The sequence below is a fragment of the Benincasa hispida genome, unplaced genomic scaffold (genome assembly GCF_027475165.1).
Source record: "Benincasa hispida cultivar pf3 unplaced genomic scaffold, pf3_genome.v1.1 HicScf981, whole genome shotgun sequence".
Classification (NCBI taxonomy): Eukaryota; Viridiplantae; Streptophyta; class Magnoliopsida; order Cucurbitales; family Cucurbitaceae; genus Benincasa; species Benincasa hispida.
In genome coordinates this window covers 4,987-20,986 of record NW_028327132.1, presented here as the reverse complement: position 1 = coordinate 20,986, position 16,000 = coordinate 4,987, and the positions used below count along the sequence as shown (strand labels likewise).

The 16,000-nt window shown below is 33.8% G+C and overlaps 1 protein-coding gene across 1 annotated transcript; it reads right to left on the bottom strand.

The window, feature by feature from the left end:
- Positions 1–2,837: 2,837 nt before the first annotated feature.
- LOC150029721 (serine/threonine-protein kinase STN7, chloroplastic-like) lies at positions 2,838–8,475 on the bottom strand. Its single transcript, XM_090310419.1, has 10 exons — positions 7,694–8,475; positions 7,489–7,575; positions 6,524–6,646; positions 5,403–5,504; positions 4,918–5,086; positions 4,745–4,838; positions 4,285–4,378; positions 4,135–4,191; positions 3,367–3,780; positions 2,838–3,228 (listed from the first exon to the last, which is right to left on the bottom strand). Exons 1-10 carry the CDS (start codon positions 8,129–8,131, stop codon positions 3,067–3,069), a joined length of 1,740 nt encoding a protein of 579 aa, XP_090166545.1. The 5' UTR covers positions 8,132–8,475; the 3' UTR covers positions 2,838–3,066.
- Positions 8,476–16,000: the final 7,525 nt, after the last annotated feature.

The window sequence follows — 16,000 nt, the reverse complement described above, 5'->3', positions numbered from 1 at the left end:
TGATTAGTAAGCTAATCCTTCACAGGTTGTTCATAATCTCGGCTGGGTCATAAAAACCGTTTTATCCCTGAAACTACATCTTATTCCTTAAGTTCCACTAATCCTTTAATGAACAATTAGTTTAAGGTCCAACCTATAAATCGAATCCCTTCTCGGGCCAATGAGAGGGTGGGGCCTCTTGTTCAAGACCTAGATTCAGTACTAAAGGAAACAACCTATCTACTATCCCTATAACGGGTAGGAGTGAATTCCGTCTTGCACCCTATGTTCCTAGCTATCCACCTGATCTTACCCCTGAAATGGGAGGCTTATTGGGCAAGCGATAATGAGCTGCCCTCACCTATGCAGATCTAAGGATAATTCCGAGTGAACAGGAGTTCATAGTTAGCTCAGGATTAAGATTAAGTTACCTAGGTTATCAATTAACGAAATAGTCAGTTTTGTACATTAAACGGCATTTAGAACGTCAAAAGTGACTATTTCATAGTTTAGTCTTATGTAAACTCTTTACATAGGATGCCCCCATTTTCATGTCTCCACATGAACAGTTTAGGATCACATCGTTTGTAGTAACTATAAAATGGGTCGCATCAATAGTGTCCTAAGAATAAGGCGTCCAACCTTATTCATATACTATAGACCATTTTGGCTATATATATTTGAACTTGATTCACATTTATGTCACTACATAAAGTTCAAACTTAAACTTAATAGCCTCGAAACCTTAGTTTATTGGATTCATGAATATAGAATTTAAATTTACTAAAGATTTTCAATAACAGCTTTATTGAACATGAATATGATATTACAAACTACGAGTTTTAGGACATAAAATCTAACATGGGCACACTTATACTTAGCCAAATTTTTCCCTTCATAACCAAACTAGTTACATTTTTATTTTTAGTCATCAAAAGTCTTATTCTCAACACTTTAGGTATCTTCCTCCTCTTTTAATCATCCTCAAACTCCCTTAGAATATCCACTTATTTTCCTTATTATCTAAGTTTGACCTAACTCACTTAAGTAAGACTCGAGGGTTTACAGAAAAGCACGAGATTAGTTTATGGTCTAAAGAGAAAAATGAGAGAAAAGTTAAAAATGTGAGCTTATGTGAAAGAGCTAGTGAAGGTAGATCTATTTTGTTTTCAAAGCAAAACTTTTTACTACATAAGGCAACCCTAACCCTCATCCTAAAGACCCAAGCTATTATATAGCAAGAACCTATGAATCTAAGAAATTAACACCTTCCTATACGATTTAATTCAAACATGAGAAAATGCTAGAATTAGATTATCTATCGATTGAAGATCTAGAAGCAAGATTGGAAAATCTTGTTCTAGATTGAGTCACTCCACAATCAACTTGATCAAAGTTAGATTGAATAGCTCACATACATTCTATGACAAGAATTGCAAAATTCTAAGGGAAAAGTTTCAAATATGAATCAAATTTCGTTCATAAAAATCTTAATCTCATTACAAATGAAGGATAGAAGGTTTTATATAGCCTTATAGAGATCCTAATGTATTTTATACAAATAAACAAAAATCAAAATAAAGCATTAAAGTTCTCTTCTCAACTTTCATCTTCCAACCACCTTTTAATGTAAACTCCATTAATGGCAGCGGCCATCTTCCAACTACCATATTTAATACATTTCTTCTATAAACATTGACTAGACATAAATTTTAATATTTAAAACCTAAAAATTAATTAAAGACAACAAATAATTCTAAGATTAAAATAATGAAAATTAGATAAAAACAACTAAGTTTACTAATGCAACTCATCAGTCCCGAATGTAGCTTTTCAAAGCCTCCAAATCTTCAACAAAAAATTTTTTAAACATTGCTCATAAAACATCTCTTTAACTTTATAGAAGAAAATTGTAGTGATGGTAAAGAAAGCTAAGATCATAAAAACAACATCAACAATCAGAAATCAGACGGAAAATTTCTAGGCATCTAATCTCAAAAAGTGGGCAAGCAAAGATGGGAATCATGGTGAGGGTGGCCTAAACGCTCATCTTCATCTTCAGACAAAAAGTATATCAGATACACCTATAAAATTGAAATAATAAAATAGCAAAAATAAGATGTAAAAAAAAATCCGTTCAAAATTGACCTCACTTAGAGACTTAGTTTCAATTTTTCTTCTGACATCTTAAAAGTTTCCATTGTCATTAGAAACTGTTAAAATATAATTCTGTTTCCTACATTTCAATTAAGAATTATGTCGGAGAAAATACTCCTAGATTATAGGAGTTATAATACCTCGATAGTTATAATGATAGAATTTAGTTGTACGATTACAGCCTGGTTTTGGCAATTCCTTTTTTCTAAGCCCCTAAAAAATGGCCTTTGGGTACTTATTCAAGCTATCCTTTTCCCTAAGCCCCTATTGAAAAAATAATAATAATAATAATAAAATAAATAAATCAACCCCCAGGACTGGACGCCGACTCAAATTTCAAACATCCAAACAAAGACTTTCCCTTTTTGTCATTGTTAATCACCACAAAAAGCAACAGTATCACACCACATTGATGCAATAACAAAAGCTCATACTTGGGCCAAGCAGCTAAAACGCTAGCTCCAACGTTAGAAGAACAAGCATTTTCGGAGACTAGCCCGCTTACTATTACCCTATGAAAGCTATTGTCTGATCCGCTTACTATCTGCTTACTTAAACCACTAAAAATATCACTACGGAACAGACTTGAATTTCACAATTTATTTAAATTCAAGGTACAATTTGATAGAATTGAACTATAAAATAAAGTTTGACCAACATGACCATGTAAAATGGTCCAAGAAATTGCATAAACGTCTCTGTTAGTGAAAACTTATCTATAATATATAGGATTCTGGCGAACAATACAGTTAAAATCAATGTTTTTACTGTCATAAGAGTTCATGCTTGTTTGAGAGACTTCTAGTACGTATCTTTTAGATTTCAGCTTCTATATCTTCACTTGTGTTTAGTTAGAATGACTACACAAAATTTACAACCAAAAGAAGGAAAAAGAAGAAAACTTGCAAAATATATACATACAAACTATCTTCATTCCTCTCTGGGAATCCACCTACTCCACCACAGGCTCTTGCCTCGTCGACTTAGCTCATCCATGCTTTCATTTAACGTTTTTAAGATCTTCCGTTGCAGCTTGAGAATCGAAGCCAAAGCATTTCTTTCAGCGCTTGCTTTCTTCTTCGGCTCCATTTCCTGCAAGTTCATAACGAGACAACAACAATCAGAATCTACATTTGAGAAGCTCGAAGAGAGAACCAAACTTTCCAAAACATTCTTTCATTTTTCTCACAGAAGAATGATTAAAAAAATAGATATTTTTCATAAACAAACTTTGAGCTCAAGAAGCTGAGCTTCAGTGAAGCCACCATCCTGCTCGGTTCCTGATTTTGCCATTAGCTGAATGACCCAATTAGCAGCTTCAGTGTAGTCCTGTTGTGTAGCTCTAAAGAACTGCAACCTCAGTTTCTGCACCAAGGACAGAGCTAATAAACCTTCCCTGTTAAAATATGGGTGAGCTAAAGCTGCTTTAGCGCTTGTTCTTTGTCGTGCTTTGTATCGAACCATTGATGTCAGGAGTTCCCATCCTATTCCTTCATCTAAATTCAACAATTCAAAGCCCTTCCTTAGGTCGGAACTAGCTCGAGGCTCTACGCTTTTCCTCCAGGCAACTAAGTCGTAGTCACATCTTTTCAACTGACGGTTGAATTGTATCAGGCCGCTGTCTGTCCGTAATGCTGGAAATGCCTGTGAGAAGAAACCCGATTACAAGTCACAAATAAATGATATGCATCAACTAGAAGTTGAAACATCACCTCTTTGCTAGAAATCTATCAACATCTCAATATTGTCTACATTTGTTCATTTTCTGCATTCACGATTTGTTTCTAATAAAACTACAATTTTTCATCAGCCTACTATGTTGTGACTAATTCTTCAAGATAAGTGACTAACCATACAACATTTGATGTGATATATTTAATATCCGTCCATACATTGGAACTTTTTATATTTCAAGAAATAATTAGGCACAACACAAGAAACAAAGTTGGTAGACTACAATTATAACAATTTAGACAGTTAAGGCAGTGATCGACTTACCATCTGTAAGAAGATGAGACCGGCACTGTAGATATCAAATCTATCTGGGAGGTTCATCTGTTAAGGACATGACATATCATCAAAGTCAAAGACCATAAATGAAGCTTAGAAATTTTCGCATCGCCACATGGATGTTATACAATTCTGCACCTGCCAAAGGACTGGGGAAAGTGCAGTTGCCACAGGAGCTGAGGGAGCAGACGGTGTTTGTGTGCTCATGATGTATTGCTCTGGGGCCGCATATCTTCAATGGAAGAACCATACATTTATGTAATAACAAACCAAAACTACTAAAAATATAAGTAATGAATAATTTGGACTAGCCACCATCCAGTTTAGTCATGCTTGTTTTTAGAAAGGAATTGGCATTGCTTTAAAATTGATCATGTGTCATCAGTGAAATAGACAGTACAGTCAAAGGATGATTATATGTATCTTTCTGACATTCCTTGTTTTTCTCTAAAAAGAAACTTGTGCTAATAAGAGAGAGAATACAAGAGTATCGACAGGAACCAGTTTCATTTTCTATTGAAACAAGGAAACAATTGCAAAATGACGAAGAAATTCAGAGAATCTTTCCCTTCCGCCCCAATAGGTTCTGTGAACATACCTGGGGTCCAATAGAAACTCCTTTGGAATATAGTTAATGCCAACTCGCAAATCAGCAGCAGCTCCAAGATCAATAATTTTGAAAGTGCGAGATCCTGCTCAGGTTTAATAAAATGAGATAAGAAAAATGAATTTGAATCTAAGCCATATTTATTTGCATTTGCTGCTTTTAACCTTCAGAGAAAATGATATTCTGTGGCTTGATATCCCTATGCACAATCCCTGTCGAGTGAAGACTATCCAATGCAAATAAGAGCTGTCGCATAATTGTCTGAATGATTCTATTCTCCCTTTCCAACCCTTTGGGCAACTGCTGCCCCTCGCCGAGAATCATCCTCTCTACCTGACTTTCAAAGCCACCACTTAGCTATCTAATTTGGAAAGTTTTTAGTTACAGCAGTGATTTACATCAAACTAACTCCTTATTCAAATCCATAAGTACTTGGCTAGAATTTTTTATTTTACAAATGAATCTCCATTGACAACTATGAACTCTCAAACATAATGTGACAGAAAAAATTCTCAAGTATTTACTTCCAAGCCTCCTCCAATAGGGGGGAAAAAAAATTGTTTTCCGAAACCTCCAAAAACCATATATTGTCATACTAATTAGTTCCAACAGCATTCTAAGAAAATAACAGCCGAGAGAAAGTACCAACATTATAGGGAAACTCTTTGCTTTGCATTAAATCTGCCAATGTAGCTTCCCCTTCAAACTTCCATATGAGCCAATATTCACCATCTCCTTTCTTTGAAGAGTTCTGGGAGTAAATTCAACATTATAGTTAAAACAACAGAATAACTCCAAAATATATAATGGTTATTTTGTTATTTTATGTAATAGCAAGTTTTCGAAGTCCTAGGCTACATTTGATAACTACTGTACTATTTGATTTTCCCTTTCTACAAACATTATCGAAATCTTAGCCATATTTTACAAACACAGACTTCCCATTACAACTACTTCTAGTTTTTCAAATTTACCAATATATTATATTTGGAATACTAGGAATTGGGAAATATAAAAGGTAATAGTTGCTGAAATGCATTCGGGAACCGGATCTGTTTTATAGGTCGTGCAATTGTATCCTTGAGTCCTAAGGGTGAGGATCCCTAATCCTAAAATGGGAGGATCAAAAAAGAAAAATGTCTTCAATCTTAAAAAGTTGATAGACACTATGTGTTGCAAAATCATCCCTAATCCTAAAACGGGAGGATCAAGAATGGAAAGGCCTCAAATGTTTAAGAAATGATCGGGTATACTAACTTAGTTTTAAACACTAAAAACCCAAAATAACTATGAAACAGGCAATTAGTAAAATGATGTCCTAAATTTGAAGGGTTAATATAGCCAATGGATCGATGTGAGAAAGCCTTTTAATTGATAGGTGATCCTTCCAAAGGATCCTTACATTCTCCTTGAAGTTATTTTATTGGGCCATCCATTCAGATTGCAAAAGGAAATTTTATGGACGAATCTCATTCAGGCTTTTTTGTGGTCAATATGGAAAAGAAAGAAAGCATAGGACTTTTGAATCGAAAGAGACTACTTATAGCATTTTTTTTATGATGTCCTTTATCTTGCCTTTTTGGTGTAATGTGAATTCTCTCTTCTCTTCCTATTCTATTTTCTCTCCTTTGTCCAATTAGAAATGTTTATAGTAACTTCTTTGATTGGAGTTTCTTTTTCCCCCTATTTTGTAATTTCATACATTAATGAAATTATCTCTCATCAACAAAAACAATAGTGATAAAAAAATAAAAGCCAATGTAGCAACACCTCAAGGAAGCCATACACAAAGTCTGCACAGCTATTAGCACAAGCACGTCGAACTCGCTCGTTCATCCAAATTTCAACTGCACCATACTCGGTAGCCTTTTTCAAGACAAGGTCACCTTCCTTCTGGTAAAATCAGAAAATGACGTTTTAACACATGTATACATGCATTCTTTGCACATTCAGTAGCTAAAGCTAGCATTCATTTTATGCTTATGTCTTCCTCAAATAATACTAAAATCGTAAATCAACAATTATTATGATGATGATCATTAAACAAGTAATAATTTTTCATGGCATATAATTTCATAGTTAAAAGTGGTAATTACAACAGAACTTTTCTTGAACCATGCTTTACCAAAAGCACTACACTCAAAAGTCAAAACTCTCTTCTTTTTTTCTTTTTTCTTTTTTTTAATAAGAAATCGAAGTTTCATTAAGAAACATGAAAGGATATACAAGGCCATACAAAAAATAAAATTAATAAATAATTCACACAAGGCGAGCCCCTAACCCTAAAAAATGGCCTCAAATCCAAAAGAATAGCACCTAACTGATAATTACAGAAGACCTTAGAAGCCACCACCCACAAGAAAGTATAAAACCTAGTATTTTCCAGAAACGCCTCAAGACGATCAACCCCTCTACAGGTCCTACTATTTCTTTCAATAACACCACAAAATCAAAAAAATAACAACAAATAAATACAATTTCCCCGTGCCCTTAAAAGGAACAAAAGAAACCCCAAAGGAGTTCAAAAGCGACCTCAAATCAACTGCAAAAGTGGCAACTCCAGAACAACTGCTCAATATCCTACACTCAAAAGTCCAATTTAAATTTCATCTCAAATTCATTCTTAATGTAGAATAATGACTAACTTAAATAAGGTGCTCGTAGAACAATCATCTGAGAGAACAAATTAACTTAAAATGAGAAGGGATGTAAAACATGGCAAGCTCCGAGTGTACCTTGTCTGTAGGGTTTTTAGCCAGTGACACTCTATAGACCACACCAAACGCTCCTTCTCCCAACTTCTTTCCCAAAACAAAATCATCCTGCAAATGAAAAACTTCATTTCCTTAGCGTTTTCCCATTTCAACGACTAAAATTCTCAACAAGGATCAGTCACCAAAGAAAATTGCAGATATAAAAAGAAACTAGTCATTGGCAAACCTTTCTGAAAGTGGGTCTCAAAATCCTCTCAACAAATGCAAGAATAAACATGTCAAAGAAGCCAGGAGCCACTCCAGGAGTGGCCCAGAGATAAGAAAGAGTGCCCAAAGCCAAAATAGCACCAGGAATTGTGAGGGTTAAGCCATTAGACTTAGGCAAAGTGCTTCTGTATATGATATCACCGCACTCCATCACCGTACAAGGAAGCCCCACTCCCACACCCACAAAGAGATTATGAACCACATCGATCAGCTCGGCGCCCAGAGCCGAAACCAGTACCCTTCTGGGATTCTGAACGGATACTCTCCAAAGATAGGCCGATTTGTGTTTGAAGCTGAGCTTCTTCCCGATAAATGGCGAAATGGGTTGTTTCAAATGGCTCAGTTGGAGGTTGGTCACTCCAATACTAACCCCACCTGCTGCAGCAACGGCGGCCATGGATGAAAAGAGTGAAAGGGGTAATCCGCAACGGGGAAAGGATACGCCAGGGAACAGATACTGGCGCTGATTGAATTAAGCTTTGATTTGAATTTCAACCACAAGTGTATCGAAATTTCATTTTTGGATTTTTTTTCTTTTTTATTTTGTTGAATAATTTTCAGGTAGTTTGTGATTATGTGGAGGTGAATCGCTGGGTTGGATTGAAGAAGTGATAAACACCACAAAATACAAATGAGAATGAGACGCAGAGTTGCGTATCTGTAATTTGGTATTCTTCGTTTTCCAAGTTCATTATTAAACTTTGGTGTCGTCTACTCTTATGGCAGGTCCACGCTTGGCTTATGTGTTGCTAACTTCTTATGGTCCTTCCTTCTCCAACCCTTTGGAGTTTGGACTACACAAATTATCTTCTCTAGAGTTGAAATTTTTGACACTCAACCCATATTTGTTCAAATAATAATGGTAGTAATGATCATAATATAAATGTTAACTTCTGATCTAGCCAATAATATAATCTTTAATACATTGAATTATATTTCATTGGCCATCTAAAAAAACTAAACTAGTACGATTTGTTTATGGGCCTCACTTAAAATTTTGTGAAAGTAATTTTCGAGTAAGCAATAAGACATTTCATAAAAACTTCTGTTTAAGTAGAAAATATGATAAGCTTATGAGAAATTGTAATGGGTAGCAAAATATATATATGAATATTTACAAATCTAACAATAGTTTTTTATACAATAGCTTCAGATGGAATGATAGTGTATAATGCTAAAGTCAAGTGTTGAGGGATTGTAACTCTTACATGAGACTTAATTAACATCTAATATACAATTGGTTGATTAAATCAATAGTATGACCATTGAATTTGAAAATTAAAATTTATGAATAATGAGATGTTGGTGTATAAAGTTTAAAATTTGATCTTTTACAAGATACACTGTCTCATATAGGGTTTAGAGAAATCCATGTATTTATCCTGAGTTGTGTAAATTGGACTACAAAGTAATATTTTTGCTTTTGAGGCAATAATTTGCATAGCCATAATATATCCTTAAATATTTGAAAGTTGTTTCATATATGAATTAGTTTATCCACTTTATGAGAGTGTGTGGTGCAAGGACCTAGTAAAGGATATTTGTAAACACCAAGATGTAGGAATAAAAAAAAAATTAAGAGAAACATCCTGGTGGTGACCAGATGGTATTTGTTGACATAATAGTTTGAATTATATAACGGGATTCTTTAGGCTAAAGTGTGAAAGGATCTCCTAGAAGGTCTAGAACTATGAGACATGTCTCCAATAGGATATGCTAACATGTAACAGAAGCAACATAATCAATAAGCACTCTAATTACATTTAATCTTGAGTTCTAAAAGCATATTAAAACACATTTTTCATAAGTGTGTTTCAAGTAACATACTTTTGATGAATTTTCTCCAATCCAAGCTACTTCTTCAAGTAATTCCAGCTCAAATTCCTCAATGAACCACCCAGAGATCTTCTCTACTATTCTCAGCCTTAAATTTGAGTGGTGGAGCTCAAATTAGAGTGAATTTTTGTGAAGGAAGTTGGAATGATTTTCAGATGAAGAAGTCAGCAGCAGCAGAAAACATTCTTTTCCAGCTCTCTCTCTAAATCTGCAGGAATGGAAGAGTTTTTATGTTTAATCAACATGCAAGCCCTTAAGCATGGCACTTCAATTAGCAAATCAAGTGTGCTAGGTGTGTAATTTAAGAGGAGAACACCTCCTGCTTAATAAGATTGTGGATGTATCCACTAAACTAAAAACTAATTCCCATTTTACATCCAAATTTTAATTAATTCAAAAATTAACTAAAAAATTTAATTTAATTCATTCATAATTAATTAAATCTAAAATATCAAAATTCAACTTCTCAAATTGAATTGAAATTGAAAATTAATTTGGTTTTTAATTAACTAAATAACAGTTTTAATATCAAATATTATAATCACACATCTAATTTTAAACATGAATCCTATTCATGTAATTAATATCTAAATCAATATTTGAAAAACTCTCCAATTTCGTTTAATTTCGATAAATTAAAAAAATATTGATTAATTATATCGAATATAATTGTACAAACTCTAATTTGAATTTGAACTATTCAAATTCAAACCCTAATTTCAATTTGAACACTTCAAATTGATATCATTCCAAATTCACTCGATTTATTAATTCAAGGTGTTCATGTTTTACGAGCTAGTAGAGGGACTTATGGACCTACAAATCATGAGCTCCAATGATTTAAGATTAATCGGCTAAAACTCTTTAGACCAAATTAATTAGTATTAAGTCACATCACTGTAGCTCGATAGTTACACTCTCCTCACTGTAGATATATATGTGTCCACTTGATTTAATCATAAATAGTAAGTTGACCCTTTACAGGTTGTGTTGTAATAACGGTTGGGTCAATATGTTGTACCCCTAATATATTATCTTGCTCCTTAAGTTCCACTAATCCTCTAATGAACAATTGGTTTGTGATCCAATCACTAAACCGGATCCCTCTCGAGCCTATGAGAGGGTGGGACCCCTTGTTCAAGACCTACATTCAGTACTTAAGAGAACAACCTTTCTCCGATCACTAAATCGGGTAGTCGTGAATTCCGTCTTGCACCCTATGTTCCTAGTTATCTACCCAGTCTTACCCCTGAAATGGGAGGCTTATTAAACTTGTCCTATTGAGCCAACCCTCACCTATACAAATCTAAGGATAATCCCGAATAAACAGGAGTTTATAGTTAGCTCAAGATTAAGATCAAGTTACCTAGGTCATCTAAGCGAAATAGTCAGTCTTAAACAGTAAACAATGTTATAAAGTAAGAGTGACTTATTTCTTGGTCCAATCTTCCGCAAACTCATTGCATAGGACGCCCCCACTCCTCATGTCAATATAGGAACAAATTAGGATCACTTCGTTTGTAGCACCATTATAACAAATTGTAACAATTGCGTAGTGGATCGCATCCAATAGTATTACCTGAATAAGGCACCCAATCTTATTCGTATACTATAGACCATTTTGGTTATTTACTCAAACTTGATCCATCTTTATGTCTCTACATAAAGTTCAAATACGCATGTAATAGCCATGGATATTGTCACATCCCCTTCCAGATTATCCTTTTAATCTGGATAAGGATATGACCGTGGTAGTTACTAACCCTACTGCCAGTACCCACCATCAAAGCCTTCTAATCTAAATACCAACTTGTTTAACACATTAGTAGTATATGCATACAGCAAGCCTCCCTCAAGGTTCTACAAAGATACATAAACACATGCATATAACCATGACATAACATCTACGGAAAAATATTCACAAACGCCCTAAAACATTCCTAACAAAGTCCTAGTCCCTCTCAAAACATGTGTACATAAACAAGCCATCAACCTAAGTTCTTTTGAACAAGCCGGGCTTTTCAGTGGCAAACAGCAGCAGGATCAACCTCGAGGATTCTGACCGCTACCTAAAAAGGAAAACATTTGAAAACGTGAGCTAAAAGCCTTGTGAGTGACTTAATAAAAACATAAATCTCATGCTTAAACTGAAAGCTCGAAAACATAATACTGGAACTAAAATTTACCAAGCAAATATATACACAAAACTTTTAAAACCACCATTAAACATCATTATTCCTTAGTTGAGAACAAGCATACATCGCTCTAGTTCCCAACGTCTGTTACCGGCCAAGAGACCTATACTTCGGCCTCCTTTTGCTGGTATATAGCCTAGGAGACCCATACTTCGGCCTCCCTTGCTGGTATATGGCCTAGGAGATCCATACTTTGACCTCCATTTGCTGGTATGTGGCCTAGGAGATCCATACTTCGACCTTCCTTTATCCTTAGTTTAGAGTGAACTACTAGATCTAACCCTTAACGTCAACCTTAGTCGGGGAGAACCCTTTTGCTCAATCCCTCAACGTCAACCTTAGTCGGGGAGAACCCTTTCGCTCAATCCCTCGACGTCGTATTACCAACGTGCACGTGGTGTTTTCTATGTATCGTCAACACCTTCGGTACATTTATTCAAATACCTTCCTTACCTTCAATATCCGACTCACTTAAACTATCAAGTTCTCGAAGAGCATTAAAAGAATAGTTTTCAAATATAGCATAGAAAACTCTTTAGGATACATTCCCTACCTTCAGTATCCCTTTTCATTATGTTTAGAAATACCAATGTATGTACTTTGACAACCTTAGGTATTTAAAGCATAGTACATCAGCACTGTCATACCTTAGATACTTAGCTAGGATACTTTCTCATTGTCTTTTAGTATCCGTCATATAACTAATCACAAACATTTAGTTGAACACTAAGGCTTAGTGCTCAAATCATCAAACTAGTTCATCATGAAAACGGAGTTACTAAAACATGCTGAAAGTATTTAGACAAGATAACATATTTAAATCGTGTCAATTTTCATGGAAAACATGCTTTTCTTAGCATGAGAAATAACTTCAAAGAAATCATAGTTTCTAAATCATTAAAACATTAAATCATCACATAGTCACTCACAGCTCGTTGCCCTCTTAACGAGTTATACGCCTCTTCTAGCTCTTCTTGGCCTGAAAGGACATAATTCCCGGTTAACTACTTAGAATTCTTAGCAAAATACCTCAAATAGTTCATTTACTAATGGAACTTTCACCATCAAAGACAGCTTTACTAGTGAAATACTCATCATGAGTAAATTCTTTCTCATGAGCGAGATCAAGCTTTTCTTGGCAAACTTTCATCCTAGCGATATTAACCTTACCAACGAGATTCAGTCCAATTTCTAGCCAGATTTCCTTCTTGAACGAGATCCTCAGCATAAAATTAGCGAGATTTTCTTCATAAGCAAGATCCTCATTCTCCATATCTCGCTATAACTCTCCATGGTGAGTTGTTTGCTTATTCTCCCAAGTAGCTGTCTGCTTATGCCAGATTCTCTGTTACAACTTCAAAAATTCATAACTCAAAATCCATACCTCTTTTGAAGAAACTTCCTTCTAAAAACTTGTTTAGAATTGAGTTAATTAAAATTTCAGCCAAAAATTACTTATAGTTTGGCCTAGAGCTTCCAATCTTCACCTCGGGCCCTGATTAATCCGAGATTCTGCCTCTTCTGCTCTTTCTTCACTTTTGTTCTTCTCCTCCTGAAATCTTTCTCCAGCAAGACAACTTCGAAAACTAGTTTCTCCCAGCTTTCAAATGACACTAATTTTACTAATTTGCTCATGTAGATTGCTGAAACCAAGCTTTCGAAATTCCTCTTCTTTTTAATCTTCCTGCCGCCTCCCGAATTCAAGGATTAACCGCCACGTGCCAAACCAATAAGTGAGCTTTCTTATTTTGTGTTTTTCTTTTTCTTTCTCTATAGCTCCTATAAATAACATGGATTTTCACTTATTAGATATGTAATATATCATTCTTTTGGCTAAACATGCTTGTTTAGGAAACTTAGAATTCGGGGTTTACACTTAGTTACACAAGAGCTTATTTCTTCTTGCTTCCATCCTCTATCCCTCCTTAAACATGGCTTCATTTAACTCATTAGAAGATATTATACTACTTACTCTTACTTAAAGTAATTAGGGTTCGGGTTTTACAGATATTAGTTGATTGGATTTAGTTTTTATAACTGTAATTTATAGATTCAATAACAACTTTATTGAAGAAATGTTAAATAACATCTTTATTGATAATAAAATATATTTAACTTTACAAACTACGAGTTTTAGGACATACAACCCAATAGTCTCTAGTGTGCTAGGGCAAGTGAGAAAGGAGGTTCGGTATAGAGTATGTCCTAGGATACATGTCTCACCGACTTTAGTGCAAGTGCAAGATTATTGGGATGCATGCCCTTAAGCCTCGTAGTTAAGAAGTTATTTGAAATAATTGTTGATTATTTTATATATGCAATTATCCATTGAGGAGAGATCCAAGGTTATTTTAATTCATTCGAACAGTATGTTATGATATACAGATGGATCATGTTCAAGTATTAACCTAAGTGATATGTATGGATAAGATTGGGTGCCTTATTTTAGTGACACTACGGATACGACTCACTTTGTAAATGTTACAAGAGTTAGTATTACAAACGATTTGATCCAAATCGTTCATGTGGAGACATGCGAGTGGGGGTATCCTATACAAAGAGTTTCTATAAGACCGGACCACAAAATGATTAATCTCTCTTTATAACATTGTTTATTTAACTTTTCATAGGATGACCAAATGTAACCCATCTTCAACCCTGAGTGAGTTATGAACTCTTGTCTATGAAGACAATTATTTGACTTATATGAGTGAGTAGCCTGAATCGCCAATTCAATAAGCTTACCATTTTGGGAATTTGTCTGAGTAAGGAGCTGGAAACATAACTACACAAGATGAAATCCATTCCTTCCAATCTTTAGAGTCAGTAGATGAATTGCTCCCTTAAGTGTTGACTCTGGATCTTGAACAATGAGCCTCTCACTCTCACGGTTTTGTTTATGATAGGACAAATGATTAAAAATCGCGATATTTCGTTGAAATATCGTCAAAATATTGTCCAAAATCGAGGTACATATAGAGATATCAATGGTTAATGTCTTATATATATATATATAGAAGATGATATTACCGATATTTTGCTGATATCGCCGATATTGTGGTGATGTATATATATATTTTAAAATTCTACAACATTTATAGTTATAAGATATATTCACCTTGATTTATTTATCAAGTATTGTTGTTGTCAGGTTGGTAGAGTGTCATTCCAATAACCCTGAGCATCCAAGCCTGAATCCAGCTTTAGGTTTTTTTTTTTTTTTTTTCAGATTTTTTATTCATTCCCATCCTTATTTCCTCTTACTTTTTTTTTTTTTTCAATTTTTAATCTCTCAACGTATGCTTAACTTTCCTTTTTATTAAATATGATATAAATTTTATTTTTATATTTTTTAGTTTGTTTTTCTCTCTCTATAATTCATAACCATCTTCTCTCCTCTTATCTGTTCTTAATTCTCTAATTGCATATCTTTTTTTAATTCTCTCACTATATATATACTTTTTTGATTTTGTATATTATATAATTTATATTTTGTTGTTATTTTTTTCTAGTTCATAATCCCAATCCTCTCTTTACCTCTCCTCTATTTTTCCCTTTTTTTAATTTTTAATTTGATTTTCCTTCCTATAATATATTGAAAATACACATTTTTAGAAAAATATTGATGTTAAACTAGATTGATTTTACTTCTGAACTAAATCGATCATACTTGATTATAAACTATGCCACTAATTCACTTAACTAACTCTTGAATTAAATATTCAGTTCATAATATTATTTCAATTTTCGGTATTATCTATTATCATTACCAATCATATTTAACTTCTTACTCATGTCACTTCTTTCCTATTTATTTTCAAGTTTTTTTCATTACACCTCATTTAGCTCTTCTCTCCATTTTTTCCTTTTTATTCCATCAATATATTTTCTATTTCATGTTCTAACTTTGTTTATTGATTATTCTATAATTGATATTTTTTAATAAGTAAAATTTATAGTTATCTTCCCTATCTATTCTTTTTTAATTTATTCGCTACTTTCGTTTTCCATTTTTGTTTATATTGTATAATATAATTTATAGTTTTTGTTATTATATTATTGTTGGAATATCCAATAAAATCATGTTATTGTTGAACTATGAACCAAGTAGTTGTTGATCCAGATTTTAATTTACAAATTATTCTAGTACAACATTTGACATTTATTTGTATGACCTAGACTTTATTAATGAAACATTACATTTATACTATTTTTTCAATCTTCACTATTATCTA

What these genes read in the sequence shown, in the direction of transcription:
- LOC150029721 (XM_090310419.1), bottom strand. Translation starts at nt 8,131, where the DNA reads ATGGCCGCCGTTGCTGCAGCAGGTGGGGTTAGTATTGGAGTGACCAAC. An exon ending in TTGTGTATGGCTTCCTTGAG is followed by an intron (nt 5,505 to 6,523) that starts GTGTTGCTACAT and finishes ATTTACTCCCAG; the next exon opens with AACTCTTCAAAGAAAGGAGA. An exon ending in GAGTTTCTATTGGACCCCAG is followed by an intron (nt 4,379 to 4,744) that starts GTATGTTCACAG and finishes CTTCCATTGAAG; the next exon opens with ATATGCGGCCCCAGAGCAAT.